Source organism: Globicephala melas, chromosome 18 (genome assembly GCF_963455315.2).
Source record: "Globicephala melas chromosome 18, mGloMel1.2, whole genome shotgun sequence".
Taxonomy (NCBI): domain Eukaryota; kingdom Metazoa; phylum Chordata; class Mammalia; order Artiodactyla; family Delphinidae; genus Globicephala; species Globicephala melas.
Window position 1 is genome coordinate 12,370,744 of NC_083331.1, and position 23,304 is coordinate 12,394,047.

At 43.3% G+C, this 23,304-nt stretch overlaps 1 protein-coding gene across 1 annotated transcript in view; it reads right to left on the reverse strand.

Annotated features, from left to right (window-relative positions):
• The window catches only part of SMAD9 (SMAD family member 9), a 62,972-nt gene that overhangs the window by 7,616 nt on the left and 32,052 nt on the right, over positions 1-23,304 (reverse strand). Inside the window, exons 2-4 of the mRNA XM_030882492.2 lie at positions 17,629-18,264; positions 12,149-12,406; positions 8,301-8,522 (exon numbers count right to left, since the gene is read on the reverse strand). Coding sequence (XP_030738352.1) covers positions 8,301-8,522; positions 12,149-12,406; positions 17,629-18,040 — 892 coding nt within the window. The 5' untranslated portion in view covers positions 18,041-18,264. The remainder of the gene's footprint in view (positions 1-8,300; positions 8,523-12,148; positions 12,407-17,628; positions 18,265-23,304) is intronic.

The window sequence follows — 23,304 nt, forward strand, 5'->3', positions numbered from 1 at the left end:
TCACTGTGCAGTGGCAAGGGGTTTGTAGAAATGATCCTGAATGTACTTACAGAGATAGATTTTGGATCTTTTAAAAATAAAAAAACATTTAAAAGTAATAGAATTGACCTGCAGGGGTTCTCAGACCCTGGTGTGCGTAACTCGGCATTTAGGAAACATTCCGGACACAGCCGCAGCAATGGAGGCACTTCTGCATTATACTTCCCGCCAGCTTTATGGCTTCCTTTTCCCATCTCCTTTCCGTTGATACAGTTTTAGGGAAGAGTGGTTTTCAGTATTATGTATCCCAACCATAGACTCCAACACAGTCTGAAGAAATGGACCCAGGGTCACAATGATGAAGCACAGCTCTTGATATTCAGGCCAAGGCTCCCCTCTCAGCACCTAGATCAGAGCAGCTCCCCTCCTCTGCTCAGCCTTCCTCTCCCTTTTCTTCCTCATCTCCATCATTCCTTCCCCTGAACGGCCCGGGGTCTGACACCTCGTGGCCCTGGCCGTGAGGAGAAGGCAGAAGGACTGTCCTAATTAGCTGGGACATAGTTACTTGGCTGCAGCGACATGTTGGAGGTGAGGCAGGGGCAAATCCAAGCAGACTTCCTTTAAAAACTCCCAGGGGGAAGGCCTGCCTCTGGGGTAGCTGTGAGTTTTTTCAAAGTGAGAGCGAGCAGGTGGTAAGAGAGCCAGAACATGAGGCTGCTAAGTGTTTAGTATGTCTTTGAATTGAATGACCTTCAAATATATAATCCTCCCAGAACCTAATAAGGAGAACAGATTTTTGTCATCTGACTCTGGTGTTTAGTTAGGGGAGGATTTTCAGTCCTGTTAAAGTCTTATCCGCAGCCACAGACATGCTGGCAGAGCATGGAAAGCAGAGAAGAGACCGAACAAGGAGGCAGTAGTTTAGCATCCTGAGCGAGAAGAGGGGGCAGAGCCGACGGGATGCACCTGCAGAAGCCCAGGCCGGCCTCAGTACCGGGACCGGGGGGAGTTCAACCCCACTGCGAAGGAGGCTGGATTTGGGCTAGAGACAGCAGCATCGAAGGAGTCAAGTAAGCAAGGGATTTTATTTGCATCCATTTGACAAGCCAGAAGAGTGGCTTCAAACCACATGTGTGAGATGCTAGATCGCCATAGAGAACAGTGAGCAGTAAGGGTAAACGCCCAAAGAAGGCGCTACCTGAGACGAGAGAGAAGCCAGGCGATGGGGTCCTCGGGCAAGTTGCACCCACACCTCGGACGACCTCTCTTCCGGGGCTGCATCTTTCTTCCTCTGAGTTTTCCATCTGTGTGTGCCTGCACCCACCCTGTAGGAGATTAGGGAGTCTGGAGTCCTGGGTGGTGGTTAATTAGGACTCTGTGGGCTTGATTTGGATCTGCTGAGTCAGGCTGCAGGTCGGTCCCTTCTGGCATCTTCTGCAGCCTTGAATGACAGAGATGATGGAGGGGAGGTGGGGAGGACAGCGGCTCCGTTAGGCTTGTGAGTGGGTTCCAATGCTGTGGAACCCACTAACAGTCAGAGGGGGATGTCCCAAAGTGGAAGGAATATGCATGGATCCCCTCCGGAGTGGGAGTGGGGGTGGGGAAAGGATATCCCTGCAGAAAGTAGATCTCATCACCCCACAGCCCAGCTCAGAGAACCCTGATGCCTCTCCACTCTGCTTGGAAAACACCCTGAACTTATGAGCACAAACTCAACACCTTCCCTGGACTTTGTAATTGATATCCCCCTTGGCTTTGCTGCCCTCTCTTCTGCACAACTATTTTATTTTTTTCCCATTAAAAATGCACTATTTATTGAAATACAAGTGAATTATGCAACTAGTCGCTGTGAAGAAGTGTAATCATACTGACTTAGAAACTCTATGAAATGCAGGGTGACATTCTTTTGAGTCCAGGCCATCTAAGGTAAGATCAAGATTTCAGAGAAACCCAAAGGCAAAGGGCCTCACCAGTCTTTACTCCCCATCAAAGATGCACAACTATTTTAAAATCTGGCTGACTGTCAGGACCCTCTGGAGCTTGAAGACAGTGCATATTTCTGAGGGTGATTAATGATGATACTTTCAGAAATTCCTTAGGTAGTTAGACATATACTTAAATATATGGGAGAAAGGATACGAGGTCTGAGATTTGCTTCAAAATACTCTTGTAAAAATACTGTGATGGGACAGGGGAAAAGAATGGTACAGAATGTGACTCATTATTGAAGCTGGAGATGGTCATATGAAAATTTGTTACATGACTCTACTTTTGTGTAAGCTTGAAATTTTCCAAAATAAATTTTTTTTTAATGTATGATCGAAAAATAATATAAAAGTAAAGATTTCCAGATCTACACCGGGGCTTTGGTCCAGAGGATGGACGTGGGCCCGCCCAGGACAGTGCCTGCAGCTGTGCACTGCACAAACCCAGGGTGTGCCTCAGTCTTCCGAGATTTGTACAGTTATTAGAAGACTCCTCCAGCAGATGGCAGTAACTTCTCTTGAGAAATGAGTTCCTTCCAATTCACACAAAGACACTTCTGGGCTGGTAGCAAAATCAGTTCCCTAAAGCTATACTTGAAAACTTTAAGTCTCTCTGGACAATATGATGAACAAGCAGCTTTGGTCCCAACTGACCTACACTGAATGCCCACTGTGCACTCACACACTCGGTGACTCTGCCAGGGTGGGTGAACCGTGATGCTTTCTCTCTCACCACTACTTCAGTGACCCCAGCATGCCTGGACATGCCCGGTCCCACCCCAACTTCACAGGAGCAACAAAACCCACTAGAGGAAATTTATAAAATACAGAGATGCAAAGAATAAAGATCAGCCACAAATCCACAGCCCAGAAATATTCAAAGCTAATATTTGTCACATACCTTTCAGTCTTTTATGTGCACATTTTAAACAAAATTAGGATCATCCTCTACAGGATCTTTTATAACCTTTTTTCACATATTAAAATAGTGTGGGGCTTCCCTGGTGGCGCATGGTTGAGGGTCCGCCTGCCGATGCAGGGAACACGGGTTCGTGCCCCGGTCCGGGAAGATCCCACAGGCTGCGGAGCGGCTGGGCCTGTAAGCCATGGCCGCTGAGCCTGCGCGTCCGGAGCCTGTGCTCCGCAACGGGAGAGGCCACAGCGGTGAGAGGCCCGCATACGGCAAAAAAAAAAAAAAAAAAAAAAAAAAATAGTGTGAACATTTTCTCATGAAGTATTCTGCAATGCCCTGTGTAATAACTGCAACAGTATGACATTCTGTGTTAAAATTTTTTAGGATTTGCTTTTTCAGGGATGAGAAACCTTATACACATTCAAAGGCAGAATGGAAAGGACATTTTGAGACTGGGAAACTAAATCCATTGGGAAAGAAGCAATCCAAAAATCACCCTGAGCACTTCCCTAGTGGCGCAGTGGTTAAGAATCCGCCTGCCAATGCAGGGGACACGGGTTCGAGCCCTGGTCTGGGAAGATCCCACATGCTGCGGAGCAACTAAGCCCGTGCGCCACAACTACTGAGCCTGCGCTCTAGAGCCCGCAAGCTACAACTACTGAAGCCTGCGCGCTTAGAGCCCATGCTTGGCAAGAAAGAGAAGCCACCACAATGAGAAGCCTGCGCACCACAATGAAGAGTAGCCCTCGCTCGCTGCAATTAGAGAAAGCCCGCACACAGCAAGGAAGACCCAACGCAGCCAAAAATAAATAAATTTATTAAAAAATAAAATCACCCTGAGGTGCAGACCCTCCTTCTAAGGAACTGACAAACCAAACCCTTGCCTCAGGATAATTCCTTTCATCAAACATGGAAGCATTACTAGGATTCTACAGAACAAGCTGAGATGTGCAAGAAAATAAAGATTCATTAAAAGGTGAAAAACTAATTCCAAAAGCAATTCAGTGATTTGGAATCTATGATAATTATGTTCGGGGAAGGTCTTGGTTTGCCTCAGTAAGTTCAATCCCTGGGACTAATGCCTCAGGAATTATAATCACCCACTTCTTCTCCCATGAGAGGAAGAACAGCCAGCAGCCAGGACACACGCATGTCTGCAGCTGCAAAGGAGAAACCTGCCTGTCCTGCTCCAAGTGTCCTTTCACACCAAGAACCCGGCACAGGCTCATTACCAAGGTCAACAGCTCTGACTTCAGTCACAGCACAAATCGTAGGTGCTCAGAAATGACAGTGCTATTGATTAGGATTATGTTAAGTTGTGCATTTCTAAGAAATATAATCCAACCTCAATGACCTTGAGAGCAGCACACGTATGTCCATGCAGTCCATTCAAAACTGCGGTTTTCCTCATTATTTGGAAATCGGGGCCATCCTAAAAGCCACTCTAAGAAAGGCACGTTTTATACTCCAGTGATCCAAATTGGCTATTCCATCACTCCCAAAACATCAGGAAATAACCTTTGCTTTATTTTGCGCAGTCACAGATAGGTATGATATGTCAGCAGTTCTTCATCTTTTTTTCTGTAAAGATCCTTATAATCCTCCGATGGAGCTCTGTGTAACTCAGTGAGGTACTCCTTTTCTAGAATATTCTTGTGGGGAAAACACAAAATCTTCTCTGATTTACATTTTTAAAGTAAATCATTGTAAAATTTCATCACTTTAGTACTATGAGGGCCTTATTTCAAGATCTCAGAGGTGATTCTGACATATCATGCCTGCAGCATATGATAAGTATTTTCATTCCATATCGAAAGATTCAACTCCTCAAGTGCTGAACTAAGAGGGGTGCCGAGATGAAAAAGCAGCAGGGTCCCTCCCCTCCAGCAGAAGGGAGCGACGGGACCTTACAGACAGAGCCATGGGTGCAAACCCACATCACTCGTGGGACCATGGGTACGCTGCTGAATTCTCTGAGCTTCCATTGCCTCATCCATAAAACGGGACTAAGAAATCCTAACTTGTAGGGTGGCAATAAAAATAATATGAGTAAGAGTCTGACAGGGTGCCTCACACACATTAGGGAAAATCAGTGGGGGCAGCTATCAGTCATTTGAAAGGGTTCAAGTGGTCTGCCTGGTCTTCAAGGAAGAATATGGACAGACTTCATGTAGAATGCACCCTTCCAGGTTCTTTGAAGCCCTGCCTCTGACACTGAAGAAGCAGCCCGGGCTATTCTAGTGCTAACTAGCCTACAGCTATTTAACGCACTTGGCTAGAGGGTCAAAGTAATAGATTTGTTACTGTTGTAAGGACACAACTAAAGGCTTGGTACCAAGCCTGCTGCCTCACAGTGCATTGCATTAGATGGAAAGCAGGATGAAAGAGCATGGGTGAGTCAGCATAAACCATCACCGCCACAGAAAACAACTCAAAGTACATGCACTGCTGACCGGTGGTGGCATGAACTTCCTTTAGAGGACCAGCCATCTTCCTTAACTTAAGTGGCAAGGAACACAAACCGGAAGTGACCTCAAAGCAACTGATAACTACTGAGGGGAGAAATGGCCCATAATTAACCATAATAAAAAGATTTTTTTTTTGTAGATACCTTCCACCCTTGCCTGCCCCCCCCCTCCCCCCAGCCTACAGTCTCATCTCGATATAACAGCCAGGGGATCCTTCTGAAGTGAAAACTCAGATCTATAAACTCCAACTTAACTCCATCTTCCTATGTCACACAGGCAAAGTTAAAGCACTCTCCATGGCTCTAGGCCCTGAGACCTGGTCCTGTCCCCTCTTCTATGACTTCCTCACTCCCTTGCTCACTGTTCCATTCACTGTGGCATCCCTGCTATTCCTCACTATGCCAGGCAGGCTTCACCTGCTGTTTCCCTTTGCTTGGAAAGCTTTCCCCGCTGCTACCGACACTGTCGATTCCCTCTTGAGCTCTCGGCTCAAATGTCCCCTCCTTAGGAAGCCTGCCCTGGCTACCCTCCCCATTCCCTTCTCCTCCTTTGTTTTTCTCTGGACAATTATCATTTGACGTGTGTGTGTGCGCACACGTGTATTATTTCTTGTTTGTCTTTCCTTAGTTGTAGGTAATCCGCGAAGCCAGGGATTTTTGTTTTGTCTTGTTTGTTTCCCACTGCTACATCCCTAGTGGCAGAACCGTCTGGCTAAGATTAAATGCTCAATAAATATTTGCGAGATGAATGCATAGCTGTGAAGTCTGACTGTCTCTAGCAACTAGCTCCACAGAACACGTTAACTCATTCACTAACCTCAAGGTGCATTTGGCTGCAAACTTACTCAGGCTGGTGCTCCAGGAAGCCACGCAGCTCAGAACCAGATAATCCACGGGGGCCCCTGAGAGAGAGCCCCCTGACCTCATAGAAACCAATAGCTCTTGCTTTGAAATATTCCATGCCATGCTTTATGGCATGGCTTGTAGCCCCTTAAAAAAATTATTTTTTCACATTAGGACAATTCCAAAGCAGCTTTCTGAGAAAATTGTGCCTTTGCCTTGGGGACCATGTTGAGGGTGGAGTGCCCTTCCATCCAGGTGAGCATTTTCTAGGCTTGCTGGTTTTTCTAACAGGTCACCAGTCCTGGCTCTTGCTCCTATGTGTTTTTTTTGACCCTGTGGATTATCTCTCAGTTACTAACATGACACCAACCCTCCACATCTGTCCATCCACATCAGCAGCACCTTGAACAAACTACTTGCAGAAAGTTTCCCAGAAGGTGTTTAACAGTCCTTGCATATTTTAATTATCTTTTTAGATCAAGTGGCATAAGTAGAAGTCTAATATGCAGACCAATCTGTAAAGCCCTTTAGCAAACAGCTCTACAACATTTCGTTTTAACGTTCTACCTTTAGATGTCACCTAAAGATTCTTATAAAAATCATTTAAAAGTAAAACCATACCTGAGATATTTAAGATTTCAGTCAAAATATTACTTCCTTTGAGGAATGACTGTGTTTCCTCCTTTGGGATAAAAGTTACATTACAGATTAAGTTTCCTTTTTCTGACCTCCAGAGGAAAAGTTTAATCACAATCACAATGGTTACAATTACAATGGTAACTCTCGGAGATGACGTACCTGTATTCTTCTCTCCCACGCACCCCCAGCTCCTGATTTTCTATTTTTCATTTGTCATTTCACTGTAAAGGTTTCTTGTAAGCCACCTCAAAGCTACTATGGAAAGATACAGGATAAAATAAACAGAAAGTAACTTTTGCCATTAAGAGTCAACATCAGAGAAGGAACTCAGCCTGTCTCTAGTCAACGGTCTGTAGGTTTACAACAGGAGACATTTAGGAGGTACGTTAGGAAGAATACAGGAAGCATCATAAGTGAAATAATGAATCTCCCCTGGAAATTTGAAATAAAAGGCTCGTGGCTACTTCCCAAGGTGGTATAAGTGCTAGATGGGGAGAGAAAAGATCAAATGACTCTGAAGGTTCTTTACACCTGTGATTCCAGAGTAGAATAGTGGACAACCAGGCACCATTCAGACACTGCCAACTATTCGAATAGAAAAGAACAGAACTTAAAATCCTCAACGAGGCCTCATGCTCAGCTGGGACTGATCATGCCAATGAGACAGGCTCCAAAAGCATCACAGCCAGACCCCAGTGAGGCCTGTGCTTATTCGGCTGTTGTAACAAAGCCTGGACACAAGAGAACCCCAATCACCTACCAAAGGCTTCCTGACATTAATAACTCAACGATTTTTTAAACTGCCTGGCTTCTCAGTCTCTAAAGGTAACTTCACCTGATATAAATAATCATCCAGCCAGAACTCCTCTTCTTCAGAAGTTATCCTATTTAGCATTTCAGGCAATTCAAAAATAATTCATAATACTTCTCTTCAATAATATCATCCTGGGACTTCCCTGGTGGTCCAGTGGTAAAGAATCTGCCTTCCAATGCAGGGGATGCAGGTTCGATCCCTGGTCGGGGAACTAAGATCCCACATGCCGTGGGGCAACTAAGCCTGCGTGCCACAACTACAGAGCCCACGTGCCCTGGAGCCTGCATGCCACAATTAGAGAGAAAAAACCCGCATGCCACGGCTAGAGAGAAGCCAGCACGCCGCAACTAAGACCCGACGCAGCCAAATAAATAAATGAATAAAAATAATAATTTCATCCTGTTTTCATATTTATCATCTTGTTCGTCTTCCTAATACCCACCCTACGCCACCCCCCAGAAGATGCTGTGCCGACCTCAGAGTTACAGACACTAAGGTTACAAGACCTCCCACGCTTTTCCCAACAATATCCCCAGAATGGTCTCCCAGATCCCAGCCCTGGGATCATCCCACTAGGTCATGCAGCCAATCCATGGCTTGTTTCTATTTCCACGTTTTAGCTCAGAAGAATATAGGAAGGAACTACATATTTGCTTTTACCCTTTCCTATGTGTCTTCTGGTATTTTCTATCGTTGAGTTTCTGTTTACATTAGAAAGAAGTCCGAGACAGAATCTGTTCCTGTTATTTGAAGGGTCTGTGAATCCATCAATAAGCACACTTCGGGAGGAAGCTTGGAACGTCTCCCCAACACGGTTGTTCAGTTCATAGTAGGCGACTGAGCACCAGTGCTGCGGCTCCTCGTAGCAAACCGGCCGAAAATCTGAAAGAAAACGGACCAGACAGGACATCACTACCGCCACGCTCGTGCCTCCCAGCTCACAACTCCACCAGGAAACTGCGGTTACCGCTGTTCACCAGAAAGTCAGCTGCAAGACCCAGGAGGCTGCTGTGTGATCTTTACAAACCTGCCTCTTCCACGGAAGCTGTTGGCAGGTAGCTCATGTGGTCCACGTACCTGTGCACAGGGGCCACCGTCCTTGTGATTCTTCCATGGATGGAGGCTTTGTAAACATGTTTACTAGAATTGAGGGGCCAGGCAACAGCGATATGAGTGGATCCATGTAAACTTCATCCCCCCGAAAGGAAACACAGCTAAAAGGAAGCTGCCAGGTCACCTCATCTTTACAGACGACAGCATCTTGCTGTTGCAGTGCCAAACTGAATCCCTGTGGCGAAGAGTACCCTTTTCTAACGACCTAAAGCTGAAAAAAATTTGTTCGAATATGTAAAAATCAAACCAAAAACACTGCATAGGATTTTATTTAAGAAAGAAAAAACAATGTCCACATAGACTCACATTCTCCTTTGTGTACATATGGGATAATTATGGCATAAAAATATTTTAAAGGGAGAGGTCTATTTCATTAGGAAATCCATGAATGTTATGTTTTCACCCCAAATTTTTCAAAGTTAAGTTGCCACTAACCCACATTTGGCGGGTTTTTTTCTTCTCCCCTCACACTCTTTCTCTGCCTTTCTATTGATTATAGTATCTTTCTTTTCTTTGAATATTCTAGTAATTCTTGTGTCTAGAGTGTGTTCCTATATGCACTAAAATATGAACTCACAAAACAGATAAATTAGGGGGTTATTATTTGATTTCCAAATGGACCTTCACTTATGAAAGAATTCCCTCTGAGATACTTTAGATAGTAAAGCGCTTTGACCCTCCCTGCTCGACGTGGTTCCTGGAACTGCAGCCACTGCATCACCTGGGAGCTTGTTAGGAATGCAGATTCTTGGAAAGCACCCCAGATCTAGGGAATCAAAATCTGCATACAAGATCGCCACGTGGTCTGTATGAACATTAAAGTGGAGCAATATTTATCTAGCCTATTATAGGACACAAATAAAATTATGTAAAAGCTATATACATATTTTGAAGAGCACTCCTCTAAGCCAAATGAAAGACATTACTATAAACTTATTATAGTAAAGAAACACAAACGGGACAAAATTACTAACTTCTTAAATACCTAATTCCATACTAAAACATCCAGAACTACAGACTCGTAAATGTTCGGTTAAAATTTAAAATTTACTTGTTCTACTAACCAGGATAACACACAAAACATTCACTCTATGGGACTGAGGAATGCCAAAGTCAAAATGCGAAACCATGCTATCTGCCCCTGACAACACTTATGAAACAGCAGGCTGGCACGTTTTGTTTTCTTTTGCTTTTCTCTTTGTTTCCCAGAAGGGAGGTGGTAATAGGAAGTACTCTTGGAGAACAGCTACATTTGGCTCTTCATCTGCCAAGTGACCTCCATTAGGCACTGACAGTACCAAGTGACTCTCAGCTGTGGCATCTATAGGTCAGGCATTCTGGGTCCCTGGGGCTTTGGCGGCATTATAAGGTGGGGGTGGTGTGTCAACTAAAAGAAAGCAGTAAAACAAAGGAACATCAAACTGATAGACTGCACAAGGACAGCTTGAGTCAACCCTTTCTGCCGCTAAACTCCTGGCTTTGGTGGACAGTGTCACTGCTACAGAGAGACCAGTAATGTAAGGGGGCCATTCTACAGTGACACTGGGACAGTCCTCCAGGAGAAACTGGTTGTCCTGAGGCCCTCACTAGAGGGTTGATTCGCTGTCCCTCTGACTTATGAGTTATTATTGGGTTCAAATGACTTCATGATGGGACCTTCAAATCTAGGAGCTATTCTCCTAGCTTTTCTCTATAGTCTGTTACCTGGCTTTCAAAACAGAGAATGCTAAACCTTCTTTGAAGTGAATTTAATTTTCAGTTCCTCTGGTGCCATGGATTGTACAATGGCCAAAGGGAAACTCTGACTCAACCAGTTCAAAATATGGCCCCCAAAACACAGAATGGCTGAAACCTGATTATAAGCTTGTGCCCAAGGCATGCTAAGAAGGGCTCTTCTCCCCAGATATCAGTTTTATCATCAGATGATCATAATTAGGCAAATGGTATGCATTCAGTTGATAACATGTTATCAGAAATTAATTCAAAACAATAAAAACTCCTGAGGAAGAGAGAAAACTCTTTATCAAGGACCTCAGAACAAATGATTCCTTCTGTTCACATTCCTCATGTCGGTTCAGGATGGTCTTGTTATGTTAGCAGTGGAGTTCAATGGCATTAACTCCACTGCCTTTGTTGAACTGAATTGTCCATCCAAGTAGTTCTCACACTTAAGTGGGCATAAAAATCATCAGTGGAACCTGTTAAAATGCAGATTCCTGGGCCCACCGCCCGAAATTGTGAGTCAATAGATCAGTGGCTGGATGCAGCCATGCAGGTTTTAACAGGCATTGCTGATGATTCTAATGCACGTGGTCCATGGACCACACCGCAGTGCCAATGATGAGGCATTTCCCTAAGAGAAAATGAACTATGACCCTGGTGCAAAAGTTATAAAGGGGACCCTTTTGTAAGTCCTTAAGTCAATCTATCTACAAAATTAAGGGGCTGAACGTAGAGTTCATATGACCCATCAGTTCCATTCCTAGGTATGTACCCAAAGGAAGTAAAAGCAGGGACTCGAACAAATACTTGAACATCAATGTTCATAGCAACATTACTCACAAGAGCCAAAGGTAGAAACAACCCAAATATCCATCACCCAATGAATGGATATTTTTAAAATGTGGTATATCCATACAGTGGACTATTGTTCAGTTACAAAAATGGAGTAACTGATACTGCTACAATGTGGATGGACTGTGAAAAACACCGTGCTAAGTGAAATAAGTCAGACACAAAAACCCCCACAAATATTGTACGGTTCCATTTATATAAGGTACCTAGAATAGGCAAATCCACAGAGGCAGAAAGTAGATAAAAGCTTACCAGGGGCTAGAGGAAGACATAATGGGGACCTACTGCTTAACAGGCACAGGGTTTCTGTTTGGGGTGATGAAAAAATTTTGGAAATAGATCGTGGTGATGGTTGCACAACAGTGTGAATGTACTTAATGCCACTGGATTGTACAGGGATAAATTGGAAGATTGGGATTGACATATACACACTACTATATATAAAATAGGTAACTAATAGGGACCTCCTGTATAGCACAGGGAATGCTACTCCATACTCTGTAATGGCCTATATGGGAAAAGAATCTAAAAAAAGAGTGGATATATGTACATGTATAACTGATTCACTTTGCTGTACAACTGAAACTAACACAACACTGTAAATCAATTATACCCCAATAAAGTTTTTTTTAAAAAAGAAAGAAATTGATAACTGCTCCAAAATGGGTAGAGTCCTGATCTGGTTAGAGGGTGGGCAGGGTCCAACGGCCCGCAGGAAACTGCTGTGTGAACTGCAAGTGGCAGCGCTGGTTTTTACGATGGCCCCGCCTACACAACCGTGTAGGGTACTCGTATCCCGGGAGACCGCGGCTTTCACTGACCTGAGTGCTGGAAGGGGCTCTCCGGCTCGGAAGGGCTTCCCGGGGAGTGAGGGTAGCCGGCTGTGCACGGGGACTGCGGGAACGGGGGCCCGGGCGACGGAGGGAAGGCCGGGCACGGAGGCTGCTGGAAGGAGTCGGGGTAGGTGGCGTTGTGCGGCATGAGCGGCTCGCTGTGCAGGGACGCGCTGCGGAACTTGGCCAGGAGGCTCAGCTGCGGGTTATACTCGCTGTGTCTGGGCACGAGCACGGGAGGCAGAACTGGGGGGAGGAAGGAACCGGTATGTTAGAACCTCGGCTCACCCGCCCAAAGGAGAGTGGAGGCGGGCTGCTTTTCGTCTATCCATTCTTGGGTGATAAACTCCTGTTTTTCCTTTGGGAACCACCTGTCCACCATTCTGTGTGCTCATCGTGACATTGTCCACGAAGGTCCCATCTCCTCCTCAAAAGACAGCTTGGGAATCAAGCTGAAGCAATGGTTTCTCTCCTCGCAGCCAATTAACGAAAAGTTTAGCAGAGAATCGTTCTGATGTCAGCGCTCTAAAAATTGCCTACTCATTCCCATCGCAGAAATGACCAGAGCTGCCCTATTACCTGGCCTTCTGGAGACCTGACTGTTCACTGCTTCCTTTGATTCTGCCAATAAAGCGGTTTTTTGTTTGTTTGTTTGTTTAGTGCAAAATCGGTTTCTATTGCTCACAATGAAACCCCAAGTCATGCCCAGAATATTTTTACTTCAGAAACCACAGTGAATTACTTAGATGACCAGCCTAAATTTTTAGGCTCCGTACGGCTGCTTAAGTAAAAACATTCTACTTGCCTTTAGCAGAAAGGCTTAAAGGTAACTAAAAGTTATAAAGTAAAAGATAAACAGTGAGTAGTAACAAAAGTGAATAAGTAGAAGATAAGCAGTAACAGAGAACCTATAGATAAAGTCTGTTCATTTTAGTATGTTTCCTTCTGGGTTCCATACTTTAAAAAGAACAATTCGCTCCTGATTCTATACAAAAACAGGAACAGATGCAATTCTCAAGGGCAAGCATTGTCCAGGCATTCCTAGCTCCCACTGACTTCTAAAGTGTCCCAAGGCTTGCCAGAAAGAAGCTATTCCATGAAGTATTGTTGAGGGGTGACCTGGCACCAACATAAGTTCCAGAAAGAGAAGCAGGGAAAACAGAGGGACGAAGTGATCAAAGAAATAATAGGCAAAAACGTCTCGGAGCTAAAGAAGGATCTATGTCATCAGATTGAAAAGAGCCACAGAGTATACAGCCTAATTAATGAAAAAAGATCCAGACCTAGTCAAACCATCTTGAATTTCAAACACCTAAGGACAAACTGAATATTCTAAAAGCTCCCAGAAGATCACCTCAAAGTCACCTACAAGGACATGAGAAACTGATTTATTACTTCCCATCACCGATGCTGGACAGTAGAAGGCAATGGATCAATGCTCTTCTAAGGGGGAATAATTCTTACCCCAAATCCCACAATGGAAACTAATAGAATAGCCAAAAGAATAATATAATTAATATTATATTAACTTATATAATAATATAATAGAAACCAAAATATAGGTTGAGAAGAGGAAGAAAGGAAAAAGGTAATGTAAATTAGCTAAATCTTCATCTTTTATGTTAGAGTCAATGAAATTAGCTAAAAGTGATAAATTTGGAAACATGTATATTATCTAGCGTTATCTTCATACTTTTTTAGTAATAATGGAGAGAACTAGCAAAAGAACCAAGCCAGAATGATTAAAAGAGCTTGCTTCTGGAAATGGCTCAGGTAGCACTTCTTTCAAATCACACTATGGATTTGTTATCACATGCAAGTATCAATAAAAACTTTCATAGAAAGTAAATGTTTTGGAGTAAACAGACAACAATTATAATACAATAACATCCATCACAAAGTCCACCATTTACCCACTATCATACACTTATCTCTTCTTAACAAGCAATAATTTTCAGTTCTACAGGTAGAATATAAACTCCAACAGGTAGATGAAAAGTTTTAAGTGAAACCACTACAGATATGAGGGTGGCAGAGAAACAATGATTTCTTCCTCCTTCAAAAGCCAGTATTTGTATATGCCTTATGACATGACAGAACAAATACTCAACATCACCGTGCAAAAATAACCTGGATGATAAGCCATTCAATTTCCTTTTATGTAATCCATGAATATACAGGCATACAAAAATGCCTTGCCTCATGAATACTCTGAAAGTGAGGGGCTGACATAGTAAATGACATGTGACTTCTTTTCCAGTGATGCTTCTTGATCACAGTGTTAACAAAGATCAAATAAACACTCATTTTTCTTTTTTGGATGAAGAATTCAGATACTCGCTGTGACTTCAGTTCTAATGTAAGATATCTACGGTGTATTCTTAACATTGATAAACAGACTCCCTCATATCTGAATGCAGAGACTTTCACTCCACCGTGGCCTGCAGGTCTGAGGCACCAAAAGAAAAGAAAGGATGCATTTTTCTTTATTGAGGCAAATATCTTGATAATGTATTTCTATCATCTGGGTAAAACCAAAGGCAGTGAAGATTTGTAAGGAAAACTGATGGTATCATCCTGGTTGTAATTCAGCCTGACAAGCTCAGTTTACCTTAGGTTCGCACTGATCATATTTGTAAATACTTTCACTCAAAACACAGCTGTCTTAGCCCCTTAGGGCTGCTATAGCAGGTATACCATAGACTGGGAAGCTTATAAACAACAGAAATTTATTTCTCACAGTTCCAGAGGCTGGGCAGTCCAAGATAGGGGTACAGCCTGGTCAGGTTCTGGGGAGAGCCCTCTTCTGGGTTGCAGGCTGGCTTCTTCTCACTGTGTCCTCACACGGTAGGAAGGGAATGGGATCTCTCTGGGGCCTCTTTTATAAGGACACTAATCCCACTCATGGGGGTCTAGCCTCATGACCTAGTCATCTAAAGGCCCCGCCTCTTAATAATATCACCTTGGGCATGAGGTTCTCAACATATGAATTTGGGGGGGACACAGACATTCAATCTATAGTAATAGCTATTTCTAATTACTCAATTCTATTTCTGCATCACAACTGCTGCTTGCAAATATGACCTAGTGAGCTTACAGACACTGGTCTCAATATGATGCCACCTTTTAAATACCACACTATCTAAGCATTACCCTGGGGACAGATAATGGAAGGAGTTACTGCGTATAAGGAAATGCAGAGCAAAGCTGAGAAAAGCTTTTGTATCTTTTTCAAAAGTCACGTGGTTCTGATAGAGTGTGGGCATTTTACAGGGAGGAGAAATTATACTCCTGAAATAACCTCTAGTTGCATGAAGAAAAATCATTATGAGCCATGAAAACATTTTTGCACAGCTTCTACCAGACGCAAGGCACACAAAGTGAGGTCTGAGGACTGGTGAGACTTTACCAGCTGCTGGGTACCAGTCCGTGGAAATACAAGTACTGAAACTGAGAGTCTGTGTTTAGAAACTTTAATAGCCACTTGACAGAGTAATTTTATATCTGTTGAAATGAATAGTAAAAAATGTTGAGCTTGTATTTTGTAAGTCTTTCAAAAGTTTCATCTGCCTAGTAATTCATTTGTATTGTAAAAATACTGATATTTGAGGGATTGGAAATTTTTTTAAAAACTGGTCCTTCACTACAGATAGTTTGAAAAGCACTAAAATTGATTATTTAAGTGGTTGTGTGAGTGTAAAGAGAATCAGAATTCAGCCTTCAAGGTTCCTAAAATGGATGGTCAAAAGATGAGAGATTTCAAAGGCAAAACTTCAGCTTCATGATAATCAGGGACCCAGCAAACTTGGTGCACATTAGCATCTTCATTGTTCTCAAAATACTGACTTTAAGCAGGGCCAGAAAGCTAGATGTAAAATATGACTTTTTCTATTAAAAGATCAAAGTTAGGAATTGAAAAAAAAAGGTATAGCTTAAACATTACCTTAAAATCAATACAATCTTTTCCCATCTTTCATTTTGGAAACTCAAACCTAAAATATGATGATATGAAATCTACCTGTCATATGTAAAAACATTCACACTATCATTCCTGAAAGAACCTCACATAATATGAAAACATGAAATAATCCTTTAAAATTAGGGTTTCAAGTGTTCAAAAGGAAAGCCAGATACATTTTACAAGATACTTCTTACAAGACACATTTTATAACTACATTACTCAGGAAGAGAAAAATGATTTCTTGATAAATATTTTTCATGGGATGTATTCTGAATGCTTAATATAATTCAAATCTTAGAAACAAAAGGGAAATCAAGTCATTTCTGTCATAAACTCATCGATGACATTTTTTTTTAAGTAGGCAAAGATAGCTCACAGAGAAGCAAGAAAGAAGAGGAGAAAGCAAAGACCTACACGATCCAGGAGAAAGCACACCACATTCACCAGGAATGTGGGCCTTTCTCATCACAGTCTCACCCTGTATCCGGGGTGATGTGACCGTGAGAAGCATCCACGTTCAGGCAGGTGACTTCCTTGACAACAGTTTAACAGCGTGATAGTGGGATTTGGGAGCCTGAAAGGTCACCTCACTAAGACTGCTGTAGGCTGGGCATGACTTAGCCAGGACAGCTGCAAGGTTAACTGAGCCTGGGAGGGGGCCAGGAGGCAGGCTGGACTCCCCCCACTACCTGCCTTCCTACCTAGAACTGCCTCGTGATGGACATGGGCCAGTTCCCAGAGTGCACGTGCCAGCCCTTTGGTCTCCTGGAATGGGGCAGATGGCCAGTCAGGGAGAGGAAGCTCCCACAAAAACTGCATCCATCAAGCCATAGGAACACTCCATCCAAAGAGAAACGTAGTCAAATTGTTACAGCCAGTGTGAAGGAATGAAGAGCAACACCAGACTTCTCCAAAAGGGTGTGTGTGTGTGTGAAATATAGGTACACACACACACATGTGTGTGAAGAGTTTTAGGAACAACACCTTCCTATATTTAAAGCCATATTTAAGAACAGCCACCAATCTCCCCTAACCGCCACTATGTTCAGTCTTGGAAGGGTTTCCAGCAACTCTTTCACTGGCTGTTTTCAGACCCAGGTAGGAGATATCTCCACTTACTTGAGCTTGGGGAAAGTGCAGCCCGTTTAGCTCAGCACAGTTGAGTGCAGGAAAGGGGGATGGGGAGGAGGATGTTTATTTTCTTCCAGTTGATCATGTCGAGGCGATATTAAGAGCTTTCAAGAACTGGATGATGACTCCAAAATGCATCAAAATAAAACTGCATTTTTCAAAATCACACAAAGCTTACACGTATACTGAAATGAAAGTATCTTCTGTCTAGATTGTTCTGACTACAGAATTTGGATCAGTTCCTGCAAATCGAACCTCCCTCTCTTCTCTCCCTCTCTCGCGGGAAGGGGGGTCCTTCTCCTGCCAGTGCCCCATGTTCTCCACCAACTGAGACACACCCTCTTACCTCTTACAATGAACCATGAAGGAAACCCACCTGGCGTCTCCACACGGCGGTAGTGGTAGGGGTTAATGCACACCTCTTTCTGCTTGGAGCCAAATGGGAACTCACAGCACTCCAGTGGCTTCAATTCATGGTGAGACTGGAGATCGGGCCAACGCCACACTCGGCAGTAAATGACGTGGGGCAAACCCTTGCGGTGAGACACCTGAAGCCGCCCGTCCAGGGAGCGGGGAATCGTCACACACTTGCTCGGTTGCCCTGGGCAGCTGAGCGCCCTCTCCAGCTCATCCATGGCTCCTTTCTTCTTCTTTAACTTCTTCACTAATGAGTCCACCGCCTTCTCTGCCCACTTTTCCTCTTCATCTCCTTGCTTCCAGCCGAGCAGTCTCTTCACTGCTGGGCTGGTGAAGGAGAAGAGGGAGCTGATGGGGGTGCTGGAGTGCATAAGAGAGGGACCACAGGCGTCCAGTGCAAACAGGAGCTGGACCCAAGGCCCTTCACTGCCTGCAGGGCCCGAGTGGAGTGAGCAAGGACACCTCCCGGGATGTCATAGGTACCAACTCTCCAGGGATGTCATAGGTCTTCCCTTTCTTCTGGAAGTAACTGTGACCAATGCGGGCTGGAAAGGGGGTTGACTTTCTCCTAAGCCCTGGGATGGGCTGGCCAACTCTGAAAAACACAAAATAAGACTTCAGTGAACTTAATCAGGATAATTTTCAGAAAAGGTTAAAGGTTGGATGTAAGAGGAAAAATATTCTTCAAATGTTCTAGACTTAAAAACTCTCAGTCACCTTTGACTCTTCCCTCTCCTTTATTCCCTATATCCAAGTCTTGGTAATTCTGCCTTCGAAATGTCTTTCAGATTTTGAAGCTTTCTCTCCATTTCCGCATATCTGAGCCCTGCCCCACCGCACCACCCACCTTGATCACTGCAACACCTCTGAAGGAGCTCCTCTCTTCCAATTCTAATCCATGTACTACCAAATACAATTTTTAACATGCCATTTTCCTACTTGAGAAATTACAGTGGTTCCATGGTTTCCCAAGTATAAATGTCTCTGCTTGGGTTTCTAGGGTCTTTTCTCAACATGCTCATGCCTCTTCTTTTCGAATTTATAGTTTGCACAAGTGATCCATCTTCACTGTACAAAAGATATAAAAATGAAAAATAAAAAATTAGGACCACTGATCATCTCACCACTCATATATTCTTCCAAACTACTTTATAGGATAGTGGTTCTCAAAATGTGACCCAAGGACCCCTGGGAGTCCCAGAGTCCCTTTCAGTGGGCTGTGAAGCCCTCTCTTTTCCAACTACACATCTGTGTGCGCTAGATTTTCCCCATGTACTTCGACCCAAACAACAGATCACAACAGACTGTATTCAGGAGAAGATGTGAGAATCCAAGTGTCGTATAGTAAACCAGGCATTAAACAGATGTGCAGAAATATAAAACAATAGCACTCTTTTCACTATTTGGGGGTAAAATCTAGTTTTTTCAAAAAAAAGTTTATGTTACTATATAATGAGTTTATTGTTGTCTTTAATGAGTCAGTATATTTTATAAGCTTCTCAGTTTTAATTACTAAAATGGTAAAAAAAAAAAAAAGATATGAGCCACATCAGCAAAGGTTCTTTGGAGTTCTCAATAATTCTTAAAAGTAGAAAGGGTTATGGGACTTCCCTTATGGTCCAGTGGGTAAGACTCTGCACTCCCAATGCAGGGGGCCCAGGTTTGATCCCTGGTAGGGGAACTAGATCTCACATGCATGCCGCAACTAAGATCCCTCGTGCCACAACAAAGACCCAGCACAGCCTAAATAAATAAATCTTTAAAAAAAAAAATAGAAAGGGGTCATAAGACCAGAAAGTTCTAGAAGTTACACATAGTCACATACATAAACGCGTACACAAAAAAGTACTGCTGTCACATTTGTTATTCTCCCTGAAAAGCAGCTGAATTCTCTTCGCCCTCTCATCCAAAGGAGACATTCTTTCCCAGTTATTCAAGTCCCATTTAGACTTCCTGAGGGAGAACTGCATTTCCTCTTCTGTGAAATAGCTGGCTTAAACGAAACTCTCTCCTCCTTCCAGATTTTAGAAACCAGCTCCCTTGTTAATGTTTAAAGTAGCTGCTGGTAATATTTTGGAGAAAGCTGACTCATTTTAGCATCTTGGAATCAATCTAGCTCAGAATCTCCAACAATAGCTCATTTACTATGAATTAAACATAATTTTCTCCTTTGCTTCCCTGGGGGGAAAGCTGCACCTTTCTGAGTACAATTACATGCACATCTTGAACAAAGGCGCTATCACAACGCCTGCTCTTGTGACAGCCATCAGGCAGCTCTGTGAAGAAGATGGTGGTTACACAAAAACTGGTGACATTCTGTAAATACGAAGTAACACATACATCGCTTCATTCCTTGTATAGACTTTAGTTAGCACTGTATGGAGAAAGGTAAAGAAAAGGAGACGTTAAGCGCTTGATAGCTGTTCTTCTTCTCTTGGCAGTTTGACTTACACTCAGTTTTATTTGGAAAGGTTGATTTTGTGGCTTAACAATCATGAATTTATAAAATATAGTTAAGACACTGTGGGACGCCGCCAGGAAGGAGCTGGATTCTTGGTCCAGAGGAAGGCAAAGTTACATTGTTGCATCTTGCTTGCACTACCCGGGAGTGCCGCATAAGGCGCCACGCGTGCATCCCGTGGATTGTAGGCGTAGCAATATATTGTCACATGTACTGACACACACCAATCCAGGGCTGTTGTGTGGACCTTCTGGCCAGTATAAAGCCTGCCATATTCTACTGCGTAGGGTCTTCCTTCCATCTTTCTTCAACCAAGCTGTGCTCCAATAAAGTGTGATACGAGAAGAATCTTGCGTGTGGCGGCTCGTTATTCTGCTGGTCGGAAACGGCCCGCTGCAAGACACTGTGTTCAAGCTCTGTTTACTTAATCGAGACAGGCTGCATTAAAGCAATGGTTGAAGAGGGTCAGGAGCTCTAAAGAGAAGTAACACAACACAGAATAATCTGAACCCCCAAAGAGCTTTGAATTCTGCTTAGTTTTACATAAGATTTGTTATTAGTAAATTGTGGCATAAATCTGTAAACTCAGGTCAGCAGTAGAAAACAGCTATTTACAAAGATGTTCAGCACAGTTAAACGAAATATACGCTTAAAAAACTTTTGCTCCACGAAACAAATCACAGTTCTCTAAACCAGGGTTTGCTGCTGCTGTTGTCGTTTTAACTGTGGGTTCCTATCTATTAATGGCCTGGGAAATCAACTTACTGGAACACATAGCTTTTGTAAAAACAACAAAGTAGACCATATTGCAGGGCAGCTGACAAAGAAAGAAAAGGCATTATTCCATTTAAATGTTTCATTCAGAGGTAGGTGTTCTGTGTGTGTCTGTGTGTGAGTGTGTGTTTGTGTGTGTACATGTGCATGTGTCGAGGGTCACCAAGCAAAGTTTGTTTGTTGTTGTGGGTTACAGTCAAAAAACGTTTGAAAAGCATTATCCCTAAACCATACATTTCCTCTAACCATGTCTGTTTGAGGTTCACCCTGATGAGTGACTCTCAGGGGCCACTGTCCCTCCTCGTCCCCTGGGGAAATCTGAACTAGTCAAGAATCTGGGATCTGGGAACCCTGGCTCTGCAGTCTGATCTCTCTGCTGCATTTCAAATCTTTATGAGCCTCACCGTGGCTCCTGAACTATGATCTTACTGCTACAAGACACAGCTCCTGTCCCATCACACAGAGCCCTTGCGTTGGGGAGGCCCCAGAGAGTCAAACTTAGAATCTCAGAGTAATAAGTCAAATTTGTAATAGTGACCACTGGATAGGGAAGAAAAAGAATACAAAATATCAAAAAGTTACAGTCTTGGGCTGCCCTGGTGGCGCAGTGGTTGAGAGTCCGCCTGCCGATGCAGGGGACACAGGTTCGTGCCCCGGTCTGGGAAGATCCCGCATGCCGCGGAGCGGCTGGGCCCGTGGGCCATGGCCGCTGAGCTTGCGCGTCCGGAGCCTGTGCTCCACAATGGGAGAGGCCACAACAGTGGGAGGTCCGCGTACCGCAAAAAGAAAAAAAAAAAAAGTTACAGTCTTAAGGAATTAAATTTAATATCTTGTTAAAACCTATACTGGAAAAGAATCTGGAAAATATACATAGTACATATAAAGTAATATATATAGTGTGCATATATATATGTATAAGTGAATCACTTTGCTGTATACCTGAAACTAACACAATATTGTAAATCAAATATACTTTAATAAAAAATTTTAATAAAAACACAAAGTAAATTACAAATGCATATATTTAGGTCCTGTAAAAAAAAGTTAAGGTTTAGTAAAGCTGACTGGATCCACAGATGTTCAAAATATGATTCTCTACACTTGTTTGATATATTTTTTAATAGAAAAACTAAATGTAAAAAAAAAAAAGCATCAAACTTGGAATCTCACTGACACTAAGGCTTCCGGTTCTCATCAATGTTAATAGTTCTTATTTGTCCAGGGGTGCGGTTTAAGGTTCACAAAGGTTATCCTCCCATTCTCATTACTATAATGTTTATTATTATTATTATTAATTTTTATTGGCGCATGGTTGCTTTACAACGTTGTGCTAGCCTCCACTGCACAACAAAATGAATCAGCCATACAGATACAGATATCCCCTCCCTTCTGGACTTCCCTCCCATTTAGGTCACCGCAGTGCATTAGGTAGAGTTCCCTGTGCTATCTGGTATGTTCCCATCAGTTGTCTATTTTATACATAGTATCAAACATTCCTATAATGTTTTAGCCACTAGTAGAACAAAGGGTCCCTGTTTATCGTCAGCCGGTCATCACACTGACAGCGACAGTGTAGGGCCCCCACCTCGCCCGTTTGTTCAGTCGTGTCCACCTGGTTCGGAATGGCTTTCCATCCTCAGATAATTTAGGTTCCTGTAGACTATGTGCTCTAACCTAGCATGATGTTCTGAAAACACCACTGGCCAGGGCTCACCGTAATAATTAGCACAGAGCACCCCCTGGGGGGGGGTCATTGTAAAACTCACAAAAATAGGAAGGGGGGTGGTGTTACTCATGCTGGTCATTACTCCATTCCTATAAAGCACAAAGAAGAATGAAACAAAATAAACTATAAAGATGAATGTACATGGAGGATTCATACACAAAAACACGACCAGATGATTTCTCCAAAATATAACAAAAGCTATGGAAGAGAGAGGCAGGAGGTGGTATAGCAGGAAGAGCCCTTGGTCCAACCTGTGGGGTTCTGGAAGGGTTCCAAAGATGATCACTGAGCTGCACTTAGAAGGATGTAAGTCACAGTTAAAAGATAAACTCACTTGGCAGATAAGGGTAATTTTCTAAAGTTTTTTGTGGTTAAATTCTCACTTTTGTAAGAAAATTGCGTATTGCTGTCATGGATCAACTGTGTGATCTCGGGCGAGTCCTGTGGTCTCTCCGGGGCCCCTCATTTCCTCCTCTGTGGATCAAGAAGGGGCTCAGTCTCACTGGGAGGGTCTGTCTGGGCGATGGGTCCATGACTCCGTGTCTGTCGTGTCACATGGGATTACACAACAACCACGTGTCCTCCCACACATGGGATTTTTTTTTTCCACTTTGAAGTGAAACCAAATGATTTATTTGTGCTAAAGGAATGAAAATAACACATTCAAGATACAC